This window comes from Anabas testudineus, chromosome 17, assembly GCF_900324465.2.
Source record: "Anabas testudineus chromosome 17, fAnaTes1.2, whole genome shotgun sequence".
NCBI classification, from domain to species: Eukaryota; Metazoa; Chordata; class Actinopteri; order Anabantiformes; family Anabantidae; genus Anabas; species Anabas testudineus.
In genome coordinates, this window is record NC_046626.1 from 18,812,258 (window position 1) to 18,840,002 (window position 27,745).

The window sequence follows — 27,745 nt, forward strand, 5'->3', positions numbered from 1 at the left end:
TGTCAAGTACAATGAACATCCAACAGCAAATAAATAAAAAATAAAAGCTAATAGGAACCAAAAATAAGCTAAACTAAACTGAACTAACCCTAGTTCATCTTAAGTATTTAATCAAATCTAAAATCTAATCAAATATAGATTATTCCTTTCTTTAAAGAAGCCAAAACATTTCATTGACGAATTGATAATAATACCAGTCTTTATAAATTGCTTTTCAACATTAAAACTGATCTTAGAGAGGAACTCAGAATGGAGAAGGTGATTGTTTCATTTTGATATCCTAACACTCTGACATTGGTTTTAACAAGAAGAACACACCGCAAAGTGCCAGTCAGCAGTCTGACCTCTGTTTTTGAGAATCCTGTTTTTCTTAATGCAGAACTGGTTAAAATAGTACGATCATGGTTTCGAATTTAGAATCTAAAAATCTAGAAGAAACTGTCCATTATTGTTTTAAGTCACACAAGAGGTTTGCATGATGTTCCAACCCTTCTAAAGAGTGTGTCTGAAGGTCACCCTGTGTGTCTACAAGCTGCTGTTCAGTCCTGTAAACACATCGGATCAGTGCTTCACAGATCTAGGTGCTGGTTTTGGGGGGATTTGGGGGGAGATGGGCTTTGCAGCTGTTTAACTTGAGCATAAATAGTCTCAGGTGGTGAAACGTTCGTGGTGTTTATTATTTCAGGTCCGTTGTGAAATTCCACCAAGGCGTAGGTCGATGTTACAGGATTCTGATTCTGATCTTGACCTGGATTGATCTCCTAGAAATGAATCAAAAAAGTTTACTTTACTTTACACACTGGAATATTTGATGTTTGATGTGAACTTCAACAACACATTTAGACAAATAGATGATAGAGAATCTGGAAATGATTCAGTTCACTAAACATTTGAACAGAAGAAAGCAGCACAAACAGTGTCAGTAACATGTTGCAGGTACAGTAGGAGCAGATTAGCTGCAGCAGTTAGTGTAGCAGGGAAATGGAGGAAATAGAAGTAGACTGGATAGTGTTGGTACGGTTTTAGACTGGTTAGTGCATTAAAAGGCTGAACGTCTGTTCTATGTTTTATGTCTTTCTGAAAACTGGATTTTGTGTTAAATTACTCACAATGTGAAATTAAGTTCCTTGAGTTTTCTTTTAAAGGTTTGATGCTTACCTGAGGAACGTCATATACTGTATTTTCGTTAGGGTGTTTTTCTTTTTTCTTTTTACCTGTAGGTCAGTCACAAAAAATATGTGTTGATTTTCTGGAAGTTTACATTTGTATGAAAAGGTTTAATTTAATAGTTACTGAGTAGTTTGTTACAACCCATTCTCTGTGCACTGGAACTTACAACAGTAAATAGAAAGGACAAGAACCAGAAGGCAAGGCACCAAAACACCAACTGCAATCCCAGCTGTGATGGCTCCATTGGGAACTACTGTGTAGAAAGGAGGAGAAGGAAAATACAAATGTATTGACTCAGTGTTTGGGGTTTTGAACAGATTTTGGGGGTTTACTGTCTCGTCCACTGAGGAGTCAGATGATGAACCACCGACCATAGAGCCTCTATAGAAACAGCACTTATGCTACCCATATATTATATCAAGTAAATACTGCTTCATAGTTTTACAAATTTACACAGGAAAATTAATTAATTAATTAATTAGCAATAATAATAATAATAATAATAACATTACATTGGAACTGACAATTCCATTGACCCCTGACCTTTTAAGTGAGCTACAGTCCAAACTGTACATTAACTGGTTGTCTTGTCTTTCATTCTTACCATCATGTTGACAGAAATCCTGAATCTTTGATGGTCCTGTGTTTGTGGTCCAGCTGACCTGGTTGCTGTGGTTACAGATGATCGAGTCATTCACAAGGTTGACATGGAGAAAAGTACCAGAGGTTGTGGTCTTTGATTTTTCTCTTTTGTCCTCACAGATTTGATTCACACATCTAAAAGTGCTGCTGATGTTAGAGTCCTGTGTCCTGCAGGTCACAGTGATGTTACAGGAGTCTGAGCTGCTGGACACAGAGTCCACTGTCAAACTAACTGGAGACACTGGATCTGAGGACAGAAAAAATATGTGAAACATTTTAGAAACATGGCAGCAGATTCTCAGTATCAGTGTCTGAAATGTTAACAAACCTACCTTGAACTGTGACGATGTATTCAGCTACTTTTTTTTCTTGACTTGCTATCACTTTTGCAGTATAAACTCCACTGTCTGTGTTTTGTAGATTCTTCAATTCCACTGAGTAACTTTTCACAGAAAACTCAACTCTTCCACTGTAAAGGTCAGAGACTGTTCGTTTTCCACCAGGTGAATATCTCACTAAAACATCACTTCCATTGAAATTCCAGAAAAGTATAAAATCCTCAGGAACATCAGCTTTGATGACATCCAGAAGTACATCATTTCCCTTCTGCACAAACACAGGAGTCACAGCTCTGGATCCTGCAGAAACAGGAGACACATAATAAAATAAACTGAACTTTTTGTCATTACATTAAAGTATTTCCATTCTTAACAACAGGGGACTTTTGTCCTGTGTGAAGTGTTGATTGTCTCATCCTTTTACAGCTCAGTTATTCTTTTTTTTTAATTTAAGTTATATTCAGCTCTAAAAAACAACCCTACAAGTAATGAAATACAACAAATATAACCAATAATAAACTAAAGCAGGAGTATAGATTTTAATATATAAAGTCCAGTTTATGTAGATACAATATAAGAAACAAGTACAAATAAAATACACGTTTAAAGAAAAGCTTCTAATTTGTTTCATTCATTCCTACATTTACCCAGTTTGTGAGCTTTCCCACCAGGAGGGAGAGGATGCTGTGTGAAACTCTAATGAAAAAGATGGGGAATATATTTGAACTAGCTTAAATATCCGATCATTATCATAAAAGACATGTATAGTTAATGATTTGACCTGTATTCTACTAATTGAAACATGGTTTAATCTTTGTACATTACAATTTCTTTCTGTACAAGGACTAACAGGAAGGCTGAAGCGTTGCTGCTGTCTACAGTAACTTTTTTAAGTGCAAGTGAGTCTGAGTTTGAAAAAATAATTAATTGTATTGTTTTTTTGTTTTTTTTGATAACACGGGTCCCACAGCCCCAAAAACCATACAAGGGTTAAATATAATATATAATGTATTTATGTTATTTATGTTATTAGCAGTTAACATTTTTTAGCATTTGACCTCTCTGCACACACAGGAGGGCTTTCCCAATATAAAGTATGAAAAAGAATAGAACTACCTAGTTAAAGGAATTATGCATGAAGAGGCATATAGGCGACCATTTGGTGGTCAACACTGTTAATCTTGTATATTTTAGTTAGCAGATGGGTGAGGTAACTGATAAATCCTGCTTAGATGTTGTTTAAATTTAAAGTAGTGGCTTTTCAAAACAGGCTATTTCTAGTCAAACCATGGTCAGAAAAGCACAGAAGAACTTTAACAATATCAGTCTGTTGGCAGTTGACCAGCAAGCGAAAACTATGATGTCTAATCCAACAGTCCTGTAGTAAATCCTCCCTTTATAATGAAATAATGTCCAGTTTTTGTTAAAAATGTTTTAGAGTGATTTAGGGGCCCTGTACAAGAACATTTACATTTAGTCATTTAGCAGATGTTTTTATCCAAAGCGACTTACAAGTGAGGAACAAGTCAAGCAAACAAAATCTAAGTCAAGGAGAAAAAACATCAAAGCAAAGTGCTATCAAGTGTTTGTGTTTCAAGAGATGTAAGTAGAAAAGAGCAGAAAAGCTTTTTTTTTTTTTTCAAAGGAAAGGAAGAGTTCTGTTTTCAGCAGTTTTATAAATATTGAAAGTGAGGTGGAACCACTGATTGAAGAATTGATTGATTAAGGAACAATCAATACAAAGCTTTGTATAGTGTTACAGTACAACAACACAATTAAAAAAAACATTTTTTTGTTTTACCTTCACATAAAGTCAGCAGAAAAACAGTAACGAGTAGCACAAACGGAGTCATTGCGCCGAATGAATCATTCAAGGAAGTGCACAAGGAAGTCCTCTGAAAATAAGGCAGAATCGGATGATCAAACTCTGGCCACACCCAAGGATCTTGTCTTGTCTTGTATAATTTAATGTCAGTTGGGCTTAAACCTTTTTGATAGTGTTGCCAAATGAAGATAGGTATTTGAATTATATGTATTTGCAAAGCATTACTAATATTTAATTGCATTATTCTCTTTGCACTGGAACTTACAACAGTAAATAGAAAGGACAACAACCAGAAGGCAAGGCACCAAAACACAAACTGCAATCCCAGCTATGATGGCTCCATTGGGAACTTCTTCTTCTCGCTGTGGCTTTTCCCATCAGGGGTCGCCACAGCGAATCATCCTTCTCCACCTAACTCTATCATGAACATCTTCTACCCTAACACCAGCCAACCTCATGTCCTCTGTTAAGACATCCATATATCTCCTCTTTGGTCGTCCTCTTGCCCTCCTGCCTGGCAGCTCCATCTCCAACATCCTTCTACCAATATACTCACTATCCCTCCTCTGAACATGTCCAAACCATCTCAGTCTGGCCTCTCTGACTTTGTCGCTAACACAGGCAACGTGAGCCGTCCCTCTGATGTACTCGTTCCTTTTTCTGTCTAACCTGGTCACTCCTAAGGAGAACCTCAACATCTTCATCTCTGCTACCTCCATCTCAGCCTCTTGTCTCTGTCTCACTGCTACCGTCTCTAACCCATAGAGCAGAGCTGGTCTCACCACTGTCTTGTACACCTTTCCTTTGAGTCTTGCTGACACTCTTTTGTCACACAACACTCCTGACACTTTCCTCCACCCGCTCCAACCTGCCTGCACTCGCCTCTTCACCTCTTTTCCACACTCTCCATCACACTGAACTGTTGACCCCAAGTACTTAAACTCCTGCACCTTCTTCACCTCAGCCCCCTGTAACCTAACGCTTCTACCTGGATCCCTCTCGTTTAGACACATGTATTCTGTCTTACTACGACTGACCTTCATGCCTCTTCTTTCCAGAGCAAACCTCCACCTCTCTAGCTGTTCCTCTACCTGCTCTCTACTCTCACTGCAAATCACAATGTCATCCGCAAACATCATTGTCCAGGGAGATTCCTGTCTGACCTCATCAGTCAGCCTGTCCATCAACATAGCAAACAAGAAGGGACTCAAAGCTGATCCTTGGTGTAGTCCCACCTCCACCTTGAACTCCTCTGTCTGACCTACAGCCCATCTCACCACCGTCATACTTCTCTGATACATGTCCTGAACTAGTCTGACGTACTTCTCTGCCACTCCCGACGACCTCATACAGTACCACAGCTCCTCCCTCGGCACCCTGTCATACGCCTTCTCTAAATCTACAAAGACACAATGCAGCTCCTTCTGACCATCTCTGTACTTTTCCATCAACATTCTCAAAGCAAAAATGGCATCAGTGGTGCTCTTACGGGGCATGAAACCATACTGCTGCTCACAAATCTCCACCTTCTTCCTAAGCCTGGCTTCCACTACTCTTTCCCACAGCTTCATTGTGTGGCTCATCAACTTTATTCCTCTATAGTTGCTGCAGTTCTGCGTGTCACCCTTGTTCTTAAAGATCGGAACCAGAACGCTTCTCCTCCATTCCTCAGGCATCTTCTCACTCTCTAGAATCCTATTGAACAAACTGGTTAGAAACTCCACTGCTGCCTCTCCTAAGCACTTCCACACCTCCACAGGTACGTCATCAGGACCAACAGCCTTTCCACTCTTCATCCTTTTCAGAGCCTTCCTAACCTCATCCTTTCCAATCTCTGCTATTTCCTGCTCTACAACATCCACATCTTCCTCCCTTCTTTCCCTGTCATTTTCCTCATTCATCAGCTCCTCAAAATACTCCTTCCATCTTTTCTGCACACTAATAACAATAATAATAATACTTACTTCAGTCTTTCAACTATTACCAGTCCACGCCTTGTAGTAGAAAAAGTGCATAAAAAAAGCATCCTTCAAGCTCAGTTTGCTTCACTCTGATTTACTCTGATTTACATTGGTTCAAGTCAGATACCTGGAATCTCTTCTTAGATGTCTGGGGTTCGGCTATGAGCTGCGGAAATCCTCAAGACTGAGTGAAGGTGTTCATCAGTGAGACGACTCCTGAGTGGTGTTTGGTTCATCTTCATCAATATAGATCGGTGCTGCATACAACATACAGAGCATTTGAGCAGCGTGGGCACAGAGTTGGGGCAGTGTGTCGGGGAGGAAACATGGAAACTGGTTGGTTGTTGCACTTTTCACATCAACCACAAACGAATTACTAAGCAGTTTAAATCTGCATTTCTGAGTTTCAAAGTCTGCAAATCGCCGGTAAACTCTGAGTTTTTTTTTAGCGAACTGTGCACTTGGTCCCTTTCATTTGGTCATTTTTGGAGAGGGGTGGATTAAGTTTGTCCGATGTGACTGGTTGCATGGATGCTACTGATTGTCAACAGAAAAGGAGAAAGCGCTTGGTGGTCTTAATACACTAACAAAACATTCTCGGATTTGTACTATTAGTGTTGTGTGCGCTGTAAACTGGGGGCCCAGCTCTAATACACATGTGATATGATCTTGTGGGCCAAATATAATATAGGTGTCAGAGTTTGACACCTCTGATGTTGACAGAAAGACACCATTGTTTCTGCTCTGTAAACCGCATCTATTCTTGGTTTGAGTGTCTCTTGTTGTCTTTCATAGAAAATCAGCACTTGATTTAACCACACAATGCATATCTGCACCTTAGAAAGGTTAGCTGCCTTTTGGAGAAGGCATTTAGAAGAAACATTTGCTCCTTTCCTACAAATTAATAGTGAATTGCTTTATCACTGTGTCAGTGGCCTAAAACAAACTTACAGATGAGATAATGTTATTGGATAGTCACAAATATAACTTCCTAGTCAATAATTTAACTGTATTAATTAAATAAGCTCCTTAATGTGTGAAAAGTAAGATGTCTGTATGTGTATGTGATTGTTAAGTTACTAGACTCTTTGTCAGAGCCCTTTAATAATAATTTCCAGACAAGAACATAAAGAAGAGTGTTGAGTTTTTTTTCTGTGTAGCTAAACATGCAGAATACAACCAACTAAATGACCGTCAGTGGCTGCTGGACTTGACCAACATGTTGAATGACCTTAACGTAGAGCTGCAAGGAGAAGACAAAAACGTGAGCAGATGAGAACTGTCTGTCAGATTTTGACAAACGCTTTCAAGACTTTGTTTTACTGGAGCCAGTCACTACATTCCTGTGATACCCTTTTCTGGATGACGCTGAGTTTGATTCACTGGCATCAAAAATTAAAACACTGTTTCACCTGAGTGGAGGATGAGATTTTGACACTACAAGCTGACATTCAGCTTAAGTTTGGGGCTCATGGACAGTTCTGTAACTTACTCACAGAGGAAAGTACCCCGACATGAGGAACTGTGTTACCTCCTTGACTGCATTATTCAGCTCCACTTATTTATATGAGTCAGCCTTTTCCCACATGAAGATTATTAAGCTCAAATACCGTTCCACCATGACCGACGATCATTTGAAAGTGTGCTTGAGGCTGTCTATCAGCAGCTACTATCCAGACTATACATCCCTGGCTGATTTAATTCAGTGCAATTCATCAGAGTCAGGTAATGACAAAAAATGTACAGGGTTGTATTGCACAATATGGGTTCATGCGGTAATACAAGATACATCAACATATATTGTACAAATAAAGATTATATATTTATAAATAAATATACGTTTTGCATTTTTATAGTAGGTAGAACATTTTGACTTGGTTATTTTAGTAGTAGTAGCAGCTCACATGCTGAGTGTGGGCACCTTTGTGTTATACCATAGTATTCAGTGTTTTAACCAACAATTTAAAACATATTAAAACCAATGTAAATAAATTAAACTTAACTTTCTTTTTTTTTAAAAGGGAGTCAAAACAAACTAAATAAACTTTTACCTTGTATTTCACATGATAACAGCAGGAAACCAGCATATAGGATGATATAACCCATGATGAAGGTAGATGCAGTAGAAGACACAGATGATGTGTATTCAGACTGTGTCTCAGTTTACTATGTCATGATCCTGCTGCCGCTTCCTGCTTTTATTTTGTCCCCACTTCCGCTTTCTTTCACTTCCCTTTGTCTTCATCTTTACTTCATCACCTTCAATCGTATGTATCAATTGATACCGTGCAGCACAGAAATAACACATAACTTACATTATTTCAGTTTCATTTATTATTTGAGCAGAACGATGTTTTATTTTGAAAAATTACCGGATTCTCTACCTTCATAAAGACTGTATTTAACAAACAGACCCAGGAGTCCTACTGGAAATATGGATTTATTGCGACAGGTTGTTCTTACGCACCAAGTCCGCTCTGCGTAATATGGACGACCAGCGACCAGCGACCAGCTCTCTAATGAGTCCATGAAGTCTTCAAAACTGCTTCTCTGATCGAAAACGCCGTCGAAATTATCAGTTTTTATGTCGGTCGTATCATTTTCTTTCATTGTATTTATCCGCCACACCTTAATGGCTGTAAATACTGTCTGACATTAAACCGTCTGTGGCGCAGAAAAGGTTGAGGACCACTGATTTATCAGAACATTGATAATCAGTGGTCTCTGTTTCAGAAAAACTCTAACATGTGTTGTGGTCTGTAGTGATGGGCAAATCATACTGAGGCTTCGGAGCTTGTGACTCTGTTCCTGAAGTGCAGTGATTCGAATCACTGTATCGGAGCTTGTATCGAAACAGCGACAGAAAATAATTAAGAAGCACTGGTTTAACCCACAATATAATTTGCGTTGATTCTTTAGGTTAATCTGGAATGTGTTTTAGAGTGTGGGAGAGAGCATCTGCATATTTTATTGTAATGACTATATAATCATTATTTGGTATGAATTAACAAAACACTTGAATGACCACACAGACTTTTCTGAACTTTTATTGAAACAGTACCAGAGCTTCAGTCGTGCCCTTCAGAGGATGCTGTGTCTTCAGTTGTCCACCAGATGTCACCGTCACTGAAGTCTTGAAGCTTTGATCCTTTTTCAGGGACATCTGGTGGTTCACTGTACGTATATCATCTGTGTCAACCAGGCTCCGTGTCCTTGTTATACTTCAATATGTACATAATAAAAAGCATAAAACAAAACAATTTGTGATAATTTATGTGAGAAGTGCTGATATCTGACGTTCATTTATTTGTCACCTGACACCCGACATACATTATTTAATCATAGTTAGTGGTCTTTGATTCTAGATGTGTGTAGTGTTGTTGTGTATATAATGTAAAGTGTCTTCAGGGGTCGCCACAGTGAATCATCCTTTTCCACCTCACTCTATCGTCTTCTACCCTCACACCAGCCAACCTCATGTCCTCTGTTATCACATCCATATATAATGTAAAGTGTGTTAGTAAATAAATACTTTTGAAAATTATATTAACATGTTGATTTTGTGTTTTACTTACCACAAAATAATAAAATAAAACAATATTAATAACAACAAATATAATAACAAGAACAATAATAATAATAATAATAATAATAATAATGATGATGATGTCACGTTTTGGACACAATAAATGCACCATGTCAACATTTTTGGGAACTTATTGTTACCTTTTGCTTTAAAAGTCTTACTAATTGTCAAAATAAGTTTTACTTTCACAGCTCGGGCTGTGACAGCTACCAAGTCACTGTTAAACAACAATATCAGGAAGGACTCAGGACACAAGTCACTTTATTGTGGTGTGGATTTGTTTCCTATGTTTTCAAATGGTTTGAATTGCTTGTGGGATTTTGTGTATTATAATTTGTCAGCTAAAGCAAAACATTGTTGTCTTCAGTATATAGTGTTTGAGACCGCGGCCATTTTTTACAACACCTTAAAGAGGGCTACAGCGCCACCTGCTGCAAAATGAACGAAATGACTCAAAATGATTCGTTCAATTTACTGTTCGAGTGGTAAAGATCTGAATAAGGTAAAAGAATTGAACTTCCCATCTCTACTCTGAACCCTGGTTCGACCAAACTCTGAATCCGGCGCTTCGGACATCATCAATCACTTGATCAGCGCCATTTGACAAATGGACCGGAACATTGTACAGAACCACTCAAGTTAAAACAGGTCATACCTACTGTTTAGTATTACTAATCTGTCTCTTTAAAGTTTTGAAACGTGCTTTATAAATATTCTGCTCTGTCATTTTAAGTGTTTTAATTTGCTTCAGCTTTAACAAGCAACAAAAACAGAAACTTATAAATAAGACCACACTCTAACTAAAACAATACAATAGATTTTTACAACTTAAGAACTTTATTGTTCAAAATTAGTTATTAGTTAATTAGTTAAATTATTTTTTTTGTAATATTTCACCTCATCTTCTTTCTCTGTTTCAGATTCAGACTTCTGTTTTCACAGGCAACACATCTGAAACACTGAGGAACCAGAGGGAGGCCAGAAATGACACAAGTAATTAGTTTGTGATTCAAACAGACTGAGAAACATTTAGTTCCAGGAGAGCACAATATATACATATTTTTATTTAGCATTGGTTTCACACAGGGTTCAGTGTGATATGACATATTCTGACAGACTGATGTATATGAAGAACATCTTTACTCGTGTAATTTACTAGAAATGATTATGTTTGATTTACTGGAACTGTTTATACATCTTATTAGTAATATGAGAAATAACCACTCAGTACTCATTACTCCAGTTCTGTGTTGTTCTTAAGTAAATGTACTCAGTTACTTTACACTGAGCCAGGACTGCAGTTCGTTCAGACTGGTTTGTGGGCTGATAGTTACTGACTCCAGTCGATACCGGTCCAGCAGCCTGTGAATCACTCAGACTGACATTTGCACCATAATAAATGTAATGATCACAGCAGAGCACGTAGTTCCTCACCAAGGGTCGAGCTGCTTCATTTATCTGTCCGAGTTCATCTAGTCTTGTCCTGTCTGGTCCACGATCAGCCAGGATCCCTCTTCCTCAGTGCTGTTCTCCAGATCATCATTTTTGTCTTCTCAGCTGCTGCTGGATTTCAGACCTCTGCTGGGAGCCTGACATTCACTCACTTCTAGAAGCAGGTCGGCATTTTGCAAGTAAATGGCTCATAGCAGAAAAGCGTTTAACATATATAAAGACACAGTAATAAAAAGTCCTCACAGTTTTGGGGGGTATTTGGGGGAGTTGGACTTGGAGTTGCTAATCAGTGGCCTCTTTGTCAGAAAAACTCTTACATGTGTTTTTGTAGTCTGGTCTGCAGGAGGTGGAGATGAGCAAGAAAAAAAAGTCCAACACTTCTACAGGTTATAATCCAAAAGGCAGCCTGCAGAATTAATAAAAAAAAAATACACTGCAAGCATGTACTCATATTAATAATTTATATTACACATAATGTGAGGGAGTGAGCTTCTAAATCATTTCTTATACTTTTTGTTCCAGATGAAACATTGATAAGGTTGGTGGATGTGATCTTTTGAAAAAAACATAAAGTGATATACATATTTTTATTTAGCTTTGGTTTCACACAGGGTTCAGTGTGATATGACATATTCTGACAGACTGATGTATATGAAGAACATCTTTACTCGTGTAATTTACTAGAAATGATGATGTTTGATTTACTGGAACTGTTTATACATCTTATCAGTAATATGAGAAATAACCACTCAGTACTCATTACTCCAGTTCTGTGTTGTTAGTAAATGTACTCAGTTACTTTACATAACTGACTTCTAGGTGCTGGTTTTGGGGGATTTGGGGGAGTTGGACTTTGCAGCTCTGTTAACTGGAGAATAAATAGTCTCTGGTGGTGAAATGTTGGTGGTGTTTGTCATTTCAGGTCCGTTGTGAAACTCTATCAAGGCGTAGGTCGATGTTACAGGATTCTGATTCTGATCTTGGCCTGGATTGATCTCCTAGAAATGAACCATAACAGTTTACTTTACACACTGGAATATTTGATGTTTGATGTGAACTTGAACAACACATTTAGACAAATAGATGATAGAGAATCTGGAAATGATTCAGTTCACTAAACATTAGAACAGAAGAAAGAAGCACAAACAGTGTCACTAACATGTTGCAGGTACAGTAGGAGCAGATTAGCTGCAGCAGTTAGTGTAGCAGGGAAATGGAGGAAATAGAAGCAGACTGGATAGTGTTTGGTACGGTTTTAGACTGGTTAGTGCATTAAAAGGCTGAACGTCTGTTCTATGTTTTATGTCTTTCTGAAAACTGGATTTTGTGTTAAATTACTCACAATGTGAATTAAGTTCCTTTGTTTGACTCACACAGTTTTCTTTTTTAAAGGTTTGATGCTTACCTGAGGAACGTCATATACTGTATTTTCAAACTGTTTTTCTTTTTTCTTTTTACCTGTAGGTCAGTCACAAAAAATATGTGTTGATTTTCTTGAAGTTTACATTTGTATGAAAAGGTTTAATAGTTACTGAGTAGTTTGTTACAACACTCAGTTGTTAGTATCCCTGATATTGTGCAGTTAGATACAGTTAGATTTTTATTTATTTGTTTGTTTGTAACAGTTGTCATTGTTATTATAGATGGTAAAAACATGTTTTATGAACTATCGTATAAATAAAATGATGCATAATGTGAGTAATTTAATACGTTTCTAGGTGTTAGGACAGTTACGTTTGACAAACATGGATTTGTACAAACACTAGTTTGAAAAGTTAGCAAGCAAATATCGGTAATATCAGCAGTAGAACCTTGACACATTTTTGAACTGTTAAACTGTTTTAGTCTATGAGATACAGTAAGTGTTTTTTTTTTTTCTAAATTCCTAGAGCCCTAAGGTCCCTCATTTGGGGAACTTTAGGGCTCGTTGTTGTTTAAACAAACTAGTGGCTACTGTACAAACAGGCTTTTGTAATCCAGATGTATACAGAAGAAGTTGCTTTTTTAACCGAACGGAAATAAAACCTATTGATACTCATCAAACTGACACAAAGCCAAAATTAGTCGTGTTGCATTAATATGTTGAAGAACTCCAGGTAAATGTATAATTTAATGTCAGTTAGACTCAAATCCTTTTGATGGCATTGGAAAACATTACTAATATTTAATTGCATTATTCTCTGTGCACTGGAACTTTCAACGGTAAATAGAAAGGACAACAACCAGAAGGCAAGACACCAAAACACCAACTGCAATCCCAGCTGTGATGGCTCCATTGGAAACTACTGTATAAAAAACAAAGAACAAATCAGAAATGTTACTTGTATTTGCACTGTTTTTTAACAAATTTTAACAGCTCTGACAAAATAAAAATAATAGTTGTAGACCATCAACCTAATGCCCCTAAGATCATCAGATCTTGTGGCTTCTTTTTAAGAAGAAAACCAATTTGTCTTTACTAAAATATTGTAAAATTTTGTATTTCAATGTTCTGATCAGAAAAACAGCAATTATGGTGCACATTTAGTGCATGGATTGTGGTCTACAGTAGCCTTCTATTTTTAACACCTACCACCTCCACATGCTGCATTTAGTCATGACATACCTTTTTTTTTTTTTTTAAGTTTACAGTACATTTGCTTAAATGATATCTTATGATATTTATTGCATTTTGTTACAGAATTTGGTTCTAGACATGCATAATGTGAAACCAAATATGACTTTAAAAACTTCAACTTTATTTAATCATTTTTAGAGAAGCATGTGATTTGATTTCCTCAGTTGCACAGTAAACTAACACTATAAACACCAGATCAAAGTTAATCAAGAAGATGTTACAAATACATGTCATTTTGCATATTCACAGTGTATTCTTGTTGTTGTCTCCCCTGTTATGTATAACCTTCATTGTTACATATATTCATCAGAACAGAATAATTATAAGAGACTTACAGCATCACGTTCATTCTCATCTGTCAGCACTCACCACTCTTCTTTATGTTCTTGTCTAGAAATTATTATTAAAGGGCTCTGACAAAGAGTCTAGTAACTTAACCATCACATACACGTACAGACATCTTACACTTTTTTCAGCACAGTTGCCGTTATTTTACTGTAAAATTAACAGTGTAAAATTTACAGTTTGGTACAGTTTTTGTAAAGACAGTTAAAAGCTGTTTTTGTGTACTGTAACAGTAAAATACTGGTCAAAGATTTTGCAGTTCCATACTGTTTATTTGCACCTTTTCTAGAAGAGGTATATTTACAGATTTTAATTGTTAAATCAAGTACAGTGTATAATGCATACATTGTCATGGTTCCAGCCTCATCCCCGTGCGGTTGGTGTGTTTTTGTCTCCCCCTGGTGTTTCCCTCTTCTCCCTTCCTTCAGTCTCTTGTCACCGGACTCCTAATTGCCTGACTCCTTTCACCTGTGTGTCTCTTTTGTTTTATAAGTTCCCCTCAGTCCTCTGTTCAGTGCTGGTTAGTTGTGCTTCTACTTGCCATTGCTCCCCACATATTTCGTTTGCCACTTTGTATTGTCAGTAGTTCATGTGCCATAGTGTTTGTATTGTACTTTGTTTTGGGTTGGTTAATAGTTTGTATTTTTGTGCTTTTCTTGTTTAGTTGGGGTTCTGTATCTTCTTGTCTTTCGGCTTTTCCCATCAGGGGTCGCCACAGCGAATCATCCTTTTCCACCTAACTCTATCATGGACATCTTCTACCCTCACACCAGCCAACCTCATGTCCTGTGTTATAACAAGTTGGGGTTCTGTATGTTTTAGTTTATTTAGTCTGTATTTTTACCTGCATTACTGCAGTATTATCAGTTGTCACTTTGTATGTCAGTTTACATTTTTTTGTACTTATCCTTATGGAGACATATGGAGAAGGCAAAGGTTCATCTAAGGCAGTGCTTCTCAAATAGTAGGGCGGTGCGATGCTAGGGGGGGGCGCGTGTGACGCCAGGAAACATGCTTTTTGTTGTCGTACTTGAATATGCGCACTTCACAGAGAGGGAGATTTGAAGTGTGGTGAACAAACCCTCAAAAATATTGTAAAGTACTGTTTTCTCTCCTCAAAGTATTAATATTGTAGAACACTGTTAGAAGGCATTTCACAAAAAACAATAATAGCAATGTACTGCATTTGAGGAACTGTTGAAGTTTTTATGTAAATGAACAGCAAAGTCTAAGCGTGTATTTTTCACACATTAAGTAGCTTATATAATTATTACAGTTATATTATTGAATAGGCAGTTATATTTGTGATTATCCAATTACATTATCTCATCTTATGTTTGCTTTAGGCCACTGACATAAATGATAAAGCAATTCACTAATATTTTGTAGGAAAGAAGCAAATGTTTCTTTTAAATGCTTTAAATTGAATTATATTCTATGTACTAAAGTCCCATTGTAGTATTAATAACATCCTTCTAGCGTGAGACTTCAAAAGGCAGCTAACCTTCCTTAAGCTTCAAATACGCATAGTGTGGTTACATAAAGTGCTGATTTTCTGTACATCAAAGACAACAAGAGATACTTAAACCAAGAGCAGAAGCAGTTTGCAGAGCTTCAGGAAAACAGTGGTGTCTGTCTACATCCTCATTAGTGCTACATTAGTGCTATACAGCATACATAACTGTGTCTTCTTTCCAGTACTTCTTTTTTGACAGAAAATGTCACTAAAGTAAAAAAAAAAAAAAAAAAATGGTGTAGCGTGTAGAGAGGAAGTTGGGGGTGGGGATTTTTGAACTGTGTGGGGGTCTCATTAGTTCCGGTGGTAGAACAGTTCCCCTGCAAACCACAGTGTGTGTGGTTCAATTTCTGGTTCCTCCTGCAGTTATTCATGAGGCTTTGTGAAGCTTGACAGTGACAATGATTGTAGTAATTTACATTTAGAGTTGTCTCTACATTGCAGGGGTAGTATACTCCTTCACAGATTAGAAAATGTTGTAGGAATTAAGGGAACGGCCCTCTCCTGGCTTACATCCTATTTGACTGATCGTTATCAGTTTGTATATCTAAATGGCGATTACTCCACATGCTCTCCAGTGGAGTTTGGTGTTCCACAGGGTTCAGTTTTAGGCCCATTGCTTTTTCCCTCTACATTCTTCCTCTGGGCAGCATAATTTGTAAGCATGGTTTTAACTTTCATTGTTATGCTGATGACACACAGTTATATATCTCATCAAAACCCGATGAGATCAAACTGCTTAATAAAGTTGAGCAATGTGATGATAAGACTGGATGATAATTAACTTCCTTCTGCTGAATCCTGATAAGACAGAAGTACTAGTTATAGGATCATCTGCAGTTAGAAGCAAGATTTTAGATCACGCCATAACTCTAGATGGCCTTTCTCTTACATCTAGTGCAACAGTCAAAGACCTTGGTGTGATTCTAGATTCCAGTCTTTCATTTGAAGCTCATGTAGATAATATCACCAGGACAGCTTTCTTTCACCTCAGAAATATTGCCAAGATAAGGAATATTTTGTCAATAAATGATGCAGAAAAATTATTCCATGCTTTCATCACCTCTAGGTTGGACTACTGTAATGCCTTACTGTCTGGCTGTTCAACCAGGTGCATAAACAAGCTTCAGTTAGTTCAGAATGCAGCAGTGAGAGTCCTCACTAGAACGGAAGATATGAGCAGATCACCCCTATCTTACCTACACTTCATTGGCTCCCCATGAAATTTCGCATTGATTTTAAAATACGACTTTGGACATTTAAAGCATTAAATGGTCTTGCGCCGCAGTATCTGAGTGAACTGCTAGTGTCTTATGATCCACCACGCCTACTTCGATCAAAGGATGCTGGCTGCCTGTCAGTACCTCGTATCATGAAAACTACAGCTGGGGGCAGAGCTTCTTCTTACAAAGCCCCAAAGCTATGTAATAGCCTTCCAAATAGGGTTCGGGACTCAGACACAGTCTCAGTGTTTAAGTCTAGGCTGAAAACCTATTTATTTAGTCAAGAATTTTTGCAAATAGATTTGGGAAGGACTCATGGACATAGAGCATTATGGTGAACTGGTATGTTTAGCTGCTGTCTACCCAACTCTCACTGATCACTCAGGTTTGTTGATGGTGAAGTGATGGTTGCTCTACATCCCAGGGAGTCCTCATGTAGTTAGGCTGTCATAGTTAGTTGTCAGTCACTACATGGGTTTTCATGCCGTGTTTCAGCCGGTGCTGCTGTATCTAATGTCACCTCAAGTTGCATCTTCTGCTCATGGACGACCTGAACTGAAAGACACATACACACATTTCTTTGATTATGTCTGTAGGTTTTAGTTCAACTGCACCTTTATGAGATTAGTTAGTTCAACCCTCCTAACAAACGTGGATAATTAACAGCCCACACACTTGCTGAATAGCTTCTTGTTTCCACACTGTGCATTATTGTGGACAGGTGTAGTAAATATACAAAATCAATACTCGGAAAGAAAGTGACAGACCAGAGGGAGGCCAGAAAGGGCACAAGTAATTGGTTTGTGATTTTAACAGACTGTGATACATTTAATAGTACATTGCTAATCATTAGCCTCTGTGTCAGAAAAACTCTTATATGTGTTTTTGTGGTCTGGTCAGCAGGGGGTGGAGATGAGCAAGAGAAAAAAAGGTTCACACACACCTACAGGTTATAATTCAAAAGGCAGCCTGCAGAAATAGTAAATAAAAATACACTGAAGTCATGTACCCACACTAATCACTTATATTACACACAATGTAGAGTTAGCCTATCAATAATTTGTTATACTTTGTATTCCAGATGAAACATTGATAATGTCGGCATATGTGATTATTTAAACAAACAAAGTGATATGCATATTTTTATTTAGCATTGGTGTCACACAGGGCTCAGTGTGATATGACACATTCTGACAGACTGCTGTATATAAAGAACATTGTTACTTGCGTAATTTACTGGAACTATTTATGCATCTGTTTAGTAATGGGAACAATAGCCACTGAGTACACACTACTCCAGTTCTGTATTGTTCTTAAGTAAATGTACTCGGTTACTTTACATAACTGAGCCAAGACTGCAGTTCACTCAGACTGGTTTATGGGCTGATAGTTACTGGCTCCAGTCGATACCGGCCCAGCAGCCAGGACTGAGTTCATCTCGTCTTATCCTGTCTGGTCCGTGATCAGCCACAATGACACATCCACTTCACTATGGAGAGATCATGTTCCTCTTCCTCAGTGCTGTTCTCCAGATCTGCATTTTTGCAGCAGGTCGGCATTTTGCAGGATAATGGTTAATAGCAGACAAGCTTTTGTCGCGTGTAAAGAATGCTGCTTTCCCAGGTATTGGGAGCCTCCAGACATAGTAATAAAAAGTCCTCACACACGCTTATCAACATCTTCTATCACCTCACAAAAACACACAGGCAAAAAACAGCTAAAAAAAACATAACTTAACTTAAAAAACAACACACAAACTGTTTTCTACCCAAAAGAAGCCATCGGGGCAGAGGAAGAGACAGATGGCCCACTCCAACTACATCCATGCTGCATGAAACGTCATACTTCATTTATTATTCGGATGTTGTTTTTACCCAGGTAAATTTCTATTACAGTAATATTTCGTAATACTTTTACTTTGTCACTGACATGATCACTACACCAAATCAAAATAATTACAAGCTGAGGAGATGAATGTACTTTTAATGTAAATGAAAGCAGCAAGAAAAGTGGACACTTCAGCTTTGTCCTTTTCTCTGTCAACCGTTTAACTATACATGAAGATGGTACATGAAGTGGGCAGGGCTGGACTTATAGAGCTCGGTTGGGCCATCCAACTTTGCCCTCCTACAATCTAGAGCCAGTACCCTCTCTCATTCTCAGCATCATGTCCTGATACCCTTCACATCCCTCATCAGCTGCAACTCAACAGGTGATGCACATGTTGTGGTACTAAGGACTCTGTGTGTCTACATGCTGCTGTTCAGTCCTGTAAACACATCTGATCAGTGCTTCACGGCTCTAGGTGCTGGTTTTGGGGGGGATTTGGGGGAGTTGGACTTTGCAGCTCTGTTAACTTGAGCATAAATAGTCTCTGGTGGTGAAATGTTCGTGGTGTTTGTTATTTCAGGTCCGTTGTGAAACTCCACCAAGGCGTAGGTCGATGTTACAGGATTCTGATTCTGATCTTGGCCTGGATTGATCTCCTAGAAATTAATAAATCAAGTTTACTTTACACACTGGAATATTTGATGTTTGATGTGAACTTAAACAACACATTTAGACAAATAGATGATAGAGAAACTGGAAATGATTCACTTTAATACATTAGAACAGAAGAAAGCAGCACAAACAGTGTCACTAACATGTTGCAGGTACAGTAGGAGCAGATTAGCTGCAGCAGTTAGTGTAGCAGGGAAATGGAGGAAATAGAAGCAGACTGGATAGTGTTTGGTACGGTTTTAGACTGGTTAGTGCATTAAAAGGCTGAACGTCTGTTCTATGTTTTATGTCTTTCTGAAAATTGTAACTGTTGTGTTAAATTACTCACAATGTGAAATTAAGTTCCTTGAGATTTTTTTTTTTTAATTAAAGATTTAATGCTTACCTGAGGAACGTCATATACTGTATTTTCAAACTGTTTTTCTTTTTTCTTTTTACCTGTAGGTCAGTCACAAAAAATATGTGTTGATTTTCTGGAAGTTTACATTTGTATGAAAAGGTTTAATTTAAATAGTTACTGAGTAGTTTGTTACAAACCTGAACTGTTAGTATTTATTACACTGTGCAGTTAGTTACAGTTAGATTTGTATTTGTTTGTTTGTTTGTAACAGTTGTCATTGTTATTATGGTTTTCTGAACTATTGTATGGATAAAATTATGCATAATGTGAGTAATTTAACAAGTTTCTAGGTGCTGGACCAGTTACAATTGACAAACATACTATTTTGTACAAACACTAGTTTGACAAATCAGCAAGCAGAAGAGATTTGTTTTTTTTTGTTTGTTTTTATAGATATTATCAGTAGTAGAACCTAAACACATTTTTGAACTGTTGAACTGCTTTAGTCTATGAGCTACTGTAAGTAAAATTTGCCAGTGTTTCTTTTCTAAATCATAGAAGAGAAAATAATGAAAGCTGAATTAATGCAGTTTATTTAGTGACATTAACCTGTTGAACCCTAAGGTCGCTCAGTTGGGGAACTTTAGGGCTCAAAGGGCTTTTAAACAAAAACAAATTCTACAGAGCGAGAAAGGCTGTTATAATTTAGATTCATAAAATTCATTCAGACAGAAAAAGTTGTGTAATATGAAAGACGGACATCTTTTTAACAGAACAGAAATTAAAAAACTGTTGATAATCATCAAACTGACACAAAGTCAAATTTAGACATGTTGCATTAACATGTTTAGGAACTCCATGTAAATGTATAATTTAAAGTCAGTTAGACTTAAATCCTTTTGATAGTGTTGCTGAATGAAGATAGGTATTTGTATTATATGTATTTGCAAAACATTACTAATATTTAATTGCATTATTGTCTGTGCACTGGAACTTACAACAGTAAATAGAAAGGACAAGAACCAGAAGGCAAGGCACCAAAACACCAACTGCAATCCCAGCTGTGATGACTCCATTAGAAACTATTGTATAAAAAACAAAGAACAAATCAGAAATGTTATACACTTTTTTTTTTTTTTTTTTGACAAATTTTAAGAGCTCTGACAATAATAAAAATAATAGTTTTAGACCATCAACCTTAAAAAAAAGTTCTTAAAATCATCAGATCTTGTGGCTTCTTATTTTTAAAAACAAAAACCAATTTGTCTTTTTCTGACCAGAAAGAAAATACTAATGTATTGACTCCCACAGTATTTGGTAACTTACTGTGTCTATAGAGATTATTTAAACCTGACAATGAACATTACAAAACCTCCCATACACACATTTTAAACCCCTGCTTACAGAGAGGGAGTCAGAAGCTATCCCAAAAAAAATTGCATTCATGAGCAAAATCGCATGTGGAAACCTTTCAAAGCCTGTTTGTATTTTTCTTTTTAAAAACCTTAAAACCCTTAGGTTATGATTAAAAATTAATTTGAAAAATAATTAATATTGTTTTTTCAGCGTATTCAATGGTCAGAGTTGCAGCAGAGGAGCACTGGCTTGTGCAGCCTCAGTATTTGGGGCTTTGAGCAAATTCTAGTGTCTTGTCAAGGAACACTTCAGAAAATGATGATGAAATGCCGACCATAGAGCCTCTATATCAACAGCACCTATGCTGCCCGTATGATATCAAGTTATATTAAGATGTCAGTCACAGCTGATAAAGCAAATGTAAATACTGTTTCCAAGTTGTACAAAGCCACACAGTTACAGGTAAATTAGTACTACTACTACTACTAATAATAATAATAATAATAATAATAATAATAATAATAATAATAAATTAAATTAAATTAAATTATTAATTAAATATATAACTGACAAATCCATTGACCCATGAGATTTTAAGTAAGTTACAGTTCAAACTGTGCATTAACTGGTTGTCTTGTCTTTCATTCTTACCATCATGTTGACAGAAATCCTGAATCTTTGTTTGTCCTGTGTTTGTGGTCCAGCTGACCTGGTTGCTGTGGTTACAGATGATCGAGTCATTCACAAGGTTGACATGGAGAAAAGTACCAGAGGTTGTGGTCTTTGATTTTTCTCTTTCGTCCTCACAGATTTGATTCACACATCTAAAAGTGCTGCTGATGTTAGAGTCCTGTGTCCTGCAGGTCACAGTGATGTTACAGGAGTCTGAGCTGCTGGACACAGAGTCCACTGTCAAACTAACTGGAGACACTGGATCTGAGGACAGAAAAAATATGTGAAACATTTTAGAAACATGGCAGCAGATTCTCAGTATCAGTGTCTGAAATGTTAACAAACCTACCTTGAACTGTGACGTTGTATTCAGCTACTATTTTTTCTTGACTTGCTGTCACTCGTGCAGTATAAACTCTACTGTCTGTCTTTTGTAGATTCTTCAATTTCACAGAGTAATTTTTCACAGAAAACTCAACTCCTTCAAAGACTGTTGGTTCTCCACCAGGTGAATATGTTACTAAAACATCACTTCCATTAAATTTCCATACAAGAAGTATAAACTTCTCAGGAACATTAGCTTTGATGACATCCAGAACTACATCATTTCCCTTCTGCACAAACACAGGAGTCACAGCTCTGGATCCTGCAGAAACAGGAGACACAAAATTAAATAAACGGAACCTTTTGTCATTACATTCAAGTATTTCCATTTATATGCGCTGGTGCAATTGCTGCAGCCGATTTACCGTTGTTCTCGTGTTGTGATGTCTTTTTCTGTATTTTATCTTATTATTTGTATTATTTTTTTGTAGAAAAGTTACTAGTTTTGAAATTAAGTTCTACCCCCTCAGATCATGTTGTTCGAGAGAGTTTTATCTCCGTTTTTCCCTTTCATACTTTTCATACTCATACTCTCACTCATCCGAAAGACCAGAGTGCAACAGCTGTTCCATCACCATGGAGACAGCTCCTTTGTTTACACATGGGATCAGCTGATCAAACTTTGTCCTGGACTTTAAACATTCCAGAGGAGATCAGAAGAAGGACAACGAGGGGATGTAGGGGAGGCAAAAAACAGCAAGGAGGAAATAAAGAACGGAGAAGAGCGCGTTTTCACACACCATATTAATCACTGTTTACGTTCCTCCATCCGCTAATGTCACTGCTGCGTGTGACGTCATTCAGACGTCACCTCCAACCTGCAGACCAGACACCCTGACGCCTTCTTTATGATCTCTGGAGACTTTAGTCACGCCACCCTCAATAAGACACTTCCTACCTTTACCCAGTTTGTGAGCTGTCCCACCAGGGGGAGAGGACATTGGACCTGATGTATGCTAATATTAAAGATGCCTACAGCTCCACTGCCCTCCCCCCTCTGGGAAAGTCAGATCACAACCTGGTACATCTCCTCCCACAATACACACCTTTGGTTCACAGGCAGCCTCCCACCATTAAAACTGTAAAGAGGTGGACAGAGGGGGCACACCTTGCCCTGCAGGGATGCTTTGAAGAGACAGACTGGAAGACTCTCTGTGAACCTCACGGTGAGCACATCGATGGACTGACGGACTGCATCTCTGACAACATTAATTTCTGTGTGGACACCCAGGTACCTACAAAAACCATTTGCTGCTTCCCAAACAATAAGCCCTGGGTCACTAAGGACATTAAAGCCATCCTGAATGACAAAAAGAAGGCATTCAGATCAGGAGACAGGGAGGCAGCAAGGAGGGTCCAGAGACTGCTGTCTGTCAGGATCAGGGAGGGGAAGGAGACGTACAGGAGAAAACTAGATCATAGTCTTCAACAGATCAACACCAGGGAGGTTTGGAGGGGCATGAGGACCATCACTGGCTACAAGTCCAGCAGCCAGGAGACTGTGGGGACTGTGGACCGAGCCAATGAATTGAATAATTTCTTCAGTCGATTCCAGGCTGATCCACAGAGCCCACTTCAGTTCACTCTCCCCTCCTCAGTCCCTCCCCCACACGACTCAGCCACTGCCCTAACAATCTCAGCTGAGCAGGTGAGAAGAGACCTGAACAGGCTTCACCCCACAAAAGCAGCAGGTCCTGATGGAGTCAGTCCAAGGGTGCTGAAAGCCTGTGCTCCTCAGCTATGTGTTGTTCTCCAACACATCTTCAACCTCAGCCTGCACCTGGAGAGAGTTCCTCTAGGGTGGAAAAAGTCGTGCCTGGTTCCTGTGAATAACACGCCACATTCCAGAGTCCTCAATGACTTCAGACCAGTGGCTCTGACATCACACATCATGAAGGCTTTTGAGAAGCTAATCCTGGCTAATCCTATGTCCGCCTGCAGAACTGTGTGTCTGACACTGTGATCAGTAGCACAGGTGCTCCACAGGGGACAGTTCTGTCTCCATTCCTCTTCACCCTGTACACCTCAGACTTCAGGTACAACTAAGAGTCCTGTCATCTTCAGAAGTTCTCTGATGACTCTGCAGTTGTAGGATGTATTAAGGGTGGAGATGTCAATGAGTACCAGGGAGTGGTGGACAGTTTTGTTGACTGGTGTGGACTTCAGGAAATCTGGGAGTCCTGTCATCCCTCTCTCTATACAGGGGGAGGAGGTGGAGGTCGTATCTGAGTACAAATACCTGGGAGTGTACTTGAACAACAAACTGGACTGGACCAAAAACTCATCAGCATTGTACAGAAAGGTTCAGAGCTGGATGTACTTCCTGAGGAGACTCAGGTCCTTCAACGTTTGCAGCACCATGCTGCGGATGTTTTATGAGTCTGTGGTTCCAGTGTCATCTTTTATGCTGTGGTCTGCTGGGGCAGCAACATGAAGGTGGAGACACTAACAGACTAAACAAACTGATTAGGAGGGCTGGCTCTGTCCTGTCATGCTCTGACATGACAGAAAACAGGGAGAGTGTCACACCCAGATATACAGCATGAAAAAGAACAGAGCAACTACCGACTTTTTACTTAATAGCAGTATATCTGATGAACAGCAGGTTATTTATAGATTCCACCCCAGACACAAACACACACACACAACACAGAACCTCTCATAATAGATATATTAGTACAGCTAAAACTTGTTGGTACCCATACATACTCATAGTGTCATAAATGTGTTTGTAGTTACTATGAGAGCTTCTCCAGACTTCCTGTCTTTAAGAAACACAGAAGCTAAATTGTTGTAAGTTTCCAGTTCCTTATAGCCGCCATTTCATGCTACACTGAGCAGTCAGTGTAGTTACGTGTTTATCCCAAACATCTCTTATCGATTTTGTTATAATAGCTTACATCTAGGAATTGAAGGGAGAATGCATGAAGAGGAGAATAAGGACATTTTGCATGAATGTAATTATTTGCTAATGAGGGTTAAACATACAGTGTGTACACTTTATCACTGTTAACAGTTAAAATGTTAAAATTATAACTATAACCTAAAACAAAAACGCAGAAAAAGACCTCAAAAAATCTAAAGCAGTACATTTTGTGAAACACAAATTTGTGTTCATCTTGTAGTAAACTGTAAACTGTAGTTTTCAGATGGGTGAGGTGACCGAAATATCCTGCCTAGAAATTGTTTAAATTTAAAGTGGTGACTTTTCAAAGCAGCTGATTTCTAGTCATACCATGGTAGGAAAAGCACAGATGAAGAACTTTAACTGAATTACATTCAGTTGATAGTTTTAATATGTCCACCAAGATAAAACTAATAATAATGAAAACTTTATTGATCCCCTTGGGCAGGGGTCAGCAACCTTTAACACCCAAAGAGCCATTTGGACCGGGTCTCCACGGAAAAGAAAACACTGGGAGCCACAAATACTTTTTCTAAAATGAAGATAATATTGTTTTGTTTTGTTTTGTTTTTTTACCTTTACGCTTTGTATACACAACTTTAGTGTGTTTCTTATGACATTTATTTTAGTGCTACAGAGAAAATTGAATTTCATTGATGAACTCTCAAAAAATGATGGCAAAAAAAACAAAAAACAAACAAAACAAAAAAAAAAAACACGCCGAGTTAAAGGTCTCTTTCAAATGTATTAAAAAGCTGAACTTAAATTATCCACGTAGCAAACAGAAGATGCCGTGAACCGTCATCCTTATGTCGCATCTGGACTGTCGGAGCGTGTAGCGGAGCCTTGACATGAATTTAAAAATAAATTGGGAAAAAGCACTACATCACTAAACACTGAAAAATAAATATTTGCAAAACATCTGCATACACATTAATTTTACCTGCTCCTGCACAGCGTCTGCAAATCGGAGCTGTACAAAGTAACTGTCATCTTTACGCAGGAGAACAGCTGCTCACATACGTATGTGGATCCGAAGATCGACAGGACTTCAAATGCAGATTATGTATGTTTATGTAGGTGTCGGAGATGGAGTCCATGTTTCAAACACGAGTTTGTCCGGTCTTGGATGGTTCTCACTATCACTCTATTTGTGATTCTGTATTCAATTAAATACAAGCCACGTGGAGCCGCAGTATAAGGATGAAAGAGCCGCATGCGGCTCCAGGTTGCCGACCCCTGTGCTAGATGGCATGTCAGCACTACACTACGGGGTCTCGGTGTCTTGTCTAAGGACTCCACAGCAAGTAGCCAGGAGAAATCAGGAATTGAGCCACTCACCCTGGGGGTCAGTAAGTGACTGCTCTACCCCCTGAGCTACTGCCGCCCCTAATGGTATCTAATCCAACAGTCCTGTTGTTAATCCTTCCTTCACAATGTGATAATGTTTAGTTTTTATTAATACTGTCTTTTGATTGATTGAGTGATTTAAGGGACCTGTACAAGAACAACCAATACAAAGATGGGATCATATTTTAACTTATTTTAAAATTGTTTCAAAATTATCCAGAATTGGAAGATAATTAAGTTGTTGTGCTGTATCCTGAAAAAAGCTGTTATGTTTTTTATCCAACTTAGCAGAAAATAGTTTTACAGTACAACAACACAATAACAAAACTAATTGTTTTTGTTTTACCTTGACATAAAGTCAGCAGAAAAACAGCCATGAGTAGTACAAAAGGAGTCATCCTGCCAAATGAATTATTTAATGAAGTGGTGACTAGATGTGTACAGCTGTTAGTCACAGTATGGAGTTAGTAGAGTGTGTCCTCAGACATGTCTCTTATTCAAAGGCATTACAGTGAAACTTTACAAAAACAAAGCATTTTTTTAAATGTTTGTTTCAAATTGAAGTGCTGTGATTAGAAAAGCAGTATGTATGTTTTTCTATCAGTCTACAGTCTATTTTTTCACCCATCACCACCACATGCTGCTTTCAGTCTTGTCCTACCTTTTTTTATTCACCTTAGGTTTCCAGTACTTTTTTTAAATGGTGTTCATTCCCTTTTGTTACTGTGTTATAACAGAGGACATGAGGTTGGCTGGTGTGAGGGTAGAAGATGCCCCTTCTAGAGTTAGATGGAAAAGGATGATTCGCTGTGGCGACCCCTGATGGGAAAAGCCAAAAGAGAAGAAGAAGAAGATTCCCCTTACGTACTGATCTTGGTCAATGAATTAACAGTGGCTGGTTAGTGTAGTGGTAACATCACTGCTTCCCATGTGGGAGATTGGGGTTCAAATCTCAGCTGCGTTCTACCTGCAGTAGGGGTCCTTAGGCAAGACTTCCTCATGCTTACCCTGCCTACCATTGTACCGATTTGTAAGTTGCTTTGGATAAAAGCGCTGCTAAATGACATGGATAAGGTGAAACCAAATATGACTTTAATAACTTCAACTTTATTTAATCATTTTTAGAGAGGGAATTTGATTTTCATCAATTAATTTGATTTTCTCAGTTGCACAACAAACACTAAAAACACCAGATCAAAGTTAATCAAGGAGATGTTACAAATACATGTAATTTTGTACATTCACAGTCTATTCTTGTCATTGTGTCCCCTGTCATGTATAACCTTCATTGTCACATATATTCATCAGGATAGAATAATTATAAGTGACTTACTGCATCACGTTCATTCTCACCTGTCACTCCCAACACTCAACACTCTTCTTTATGTTCTTGTCTAGAAAATATTATTAAAGGGCTCTGACAAAGAATCTAGTAACTTAACAATCACATAAATGTACAGACATCTTACTTTTCACACATTAAAGAGCTTATTTAATTATTACAGTGAAATTATTAAATAGGCAGTTATATTTTTGATTATCCAATAATATTATCTCATCT

At 38.0% G+C, this 27,745-nt stretch overlaps 1 protein-coding gene across 4 annotated transcripts; it reads right to left on the reverse strand.

Moving 5' to 3' along the window:
• Window positions 1-178: 178 nt before the first annotated feature.
• LOC113171912 lies at window positions 179-26,577 on the reverse strand. Of its 4 annotated transcripts, none has more exons than XM_033326444.1 (6): window positions 26,531-26,577; window positions 21,895-22,191; window positions 21,525-21,809; window positions 1,775-2,059; window positions 1,337-1,420; window positions 179-761 (listed from the first exon to the last, which is right to left on the reverse strand). In XM_033326444.1, coding segments are annotated over exons 1-6 (984 nt in total). In that variant the 5' UTR covers window positions 26,562-26,577; the 3' UTR covers window positions 179-759. The 4 variants fall into 4 exon arrangements, with proteins under 4 accessions (XP_033182335.1, XP_026230434.2, XP_033182337.1 ...); XM_026374649.2 differs by having other exon boundaries at window positions 1,337-1,423; XM_033326446.1 differs by lacking the exons at window positions 1,337-1,420; window positions 1,775-2,059 and adding exons at window positions 12,380-12,432; window positions 13,173-13,256.
• Window positions 26,578-27,745: the final 1,168 nt, after the last annotated feature.

Excerpts from the sequence above, each read along its gene's own strand:
- LOC113171912 (XM_026374649.2), bottom strand. The coding sequence starts at position 26,561 with ATGGCTGTTTTTCTGCTGACTTTATGTCAAG. Across the intron at positions 22,192-26,530 it reads TCTGCTGACTTTATGTCAAG|GATCCAGAGCTGTGACTCCT; the intron begins GTAAAACAAAAA and ends CTGTTTCTGCAG. Across the intron at positions 1,424-1,774 it reads GGATTTCTGTCAACATGATG|TAGTTCCCAATGGAGCCATC; the intron begins GTAAGAATGAAA and ends CTTTCTACACAG.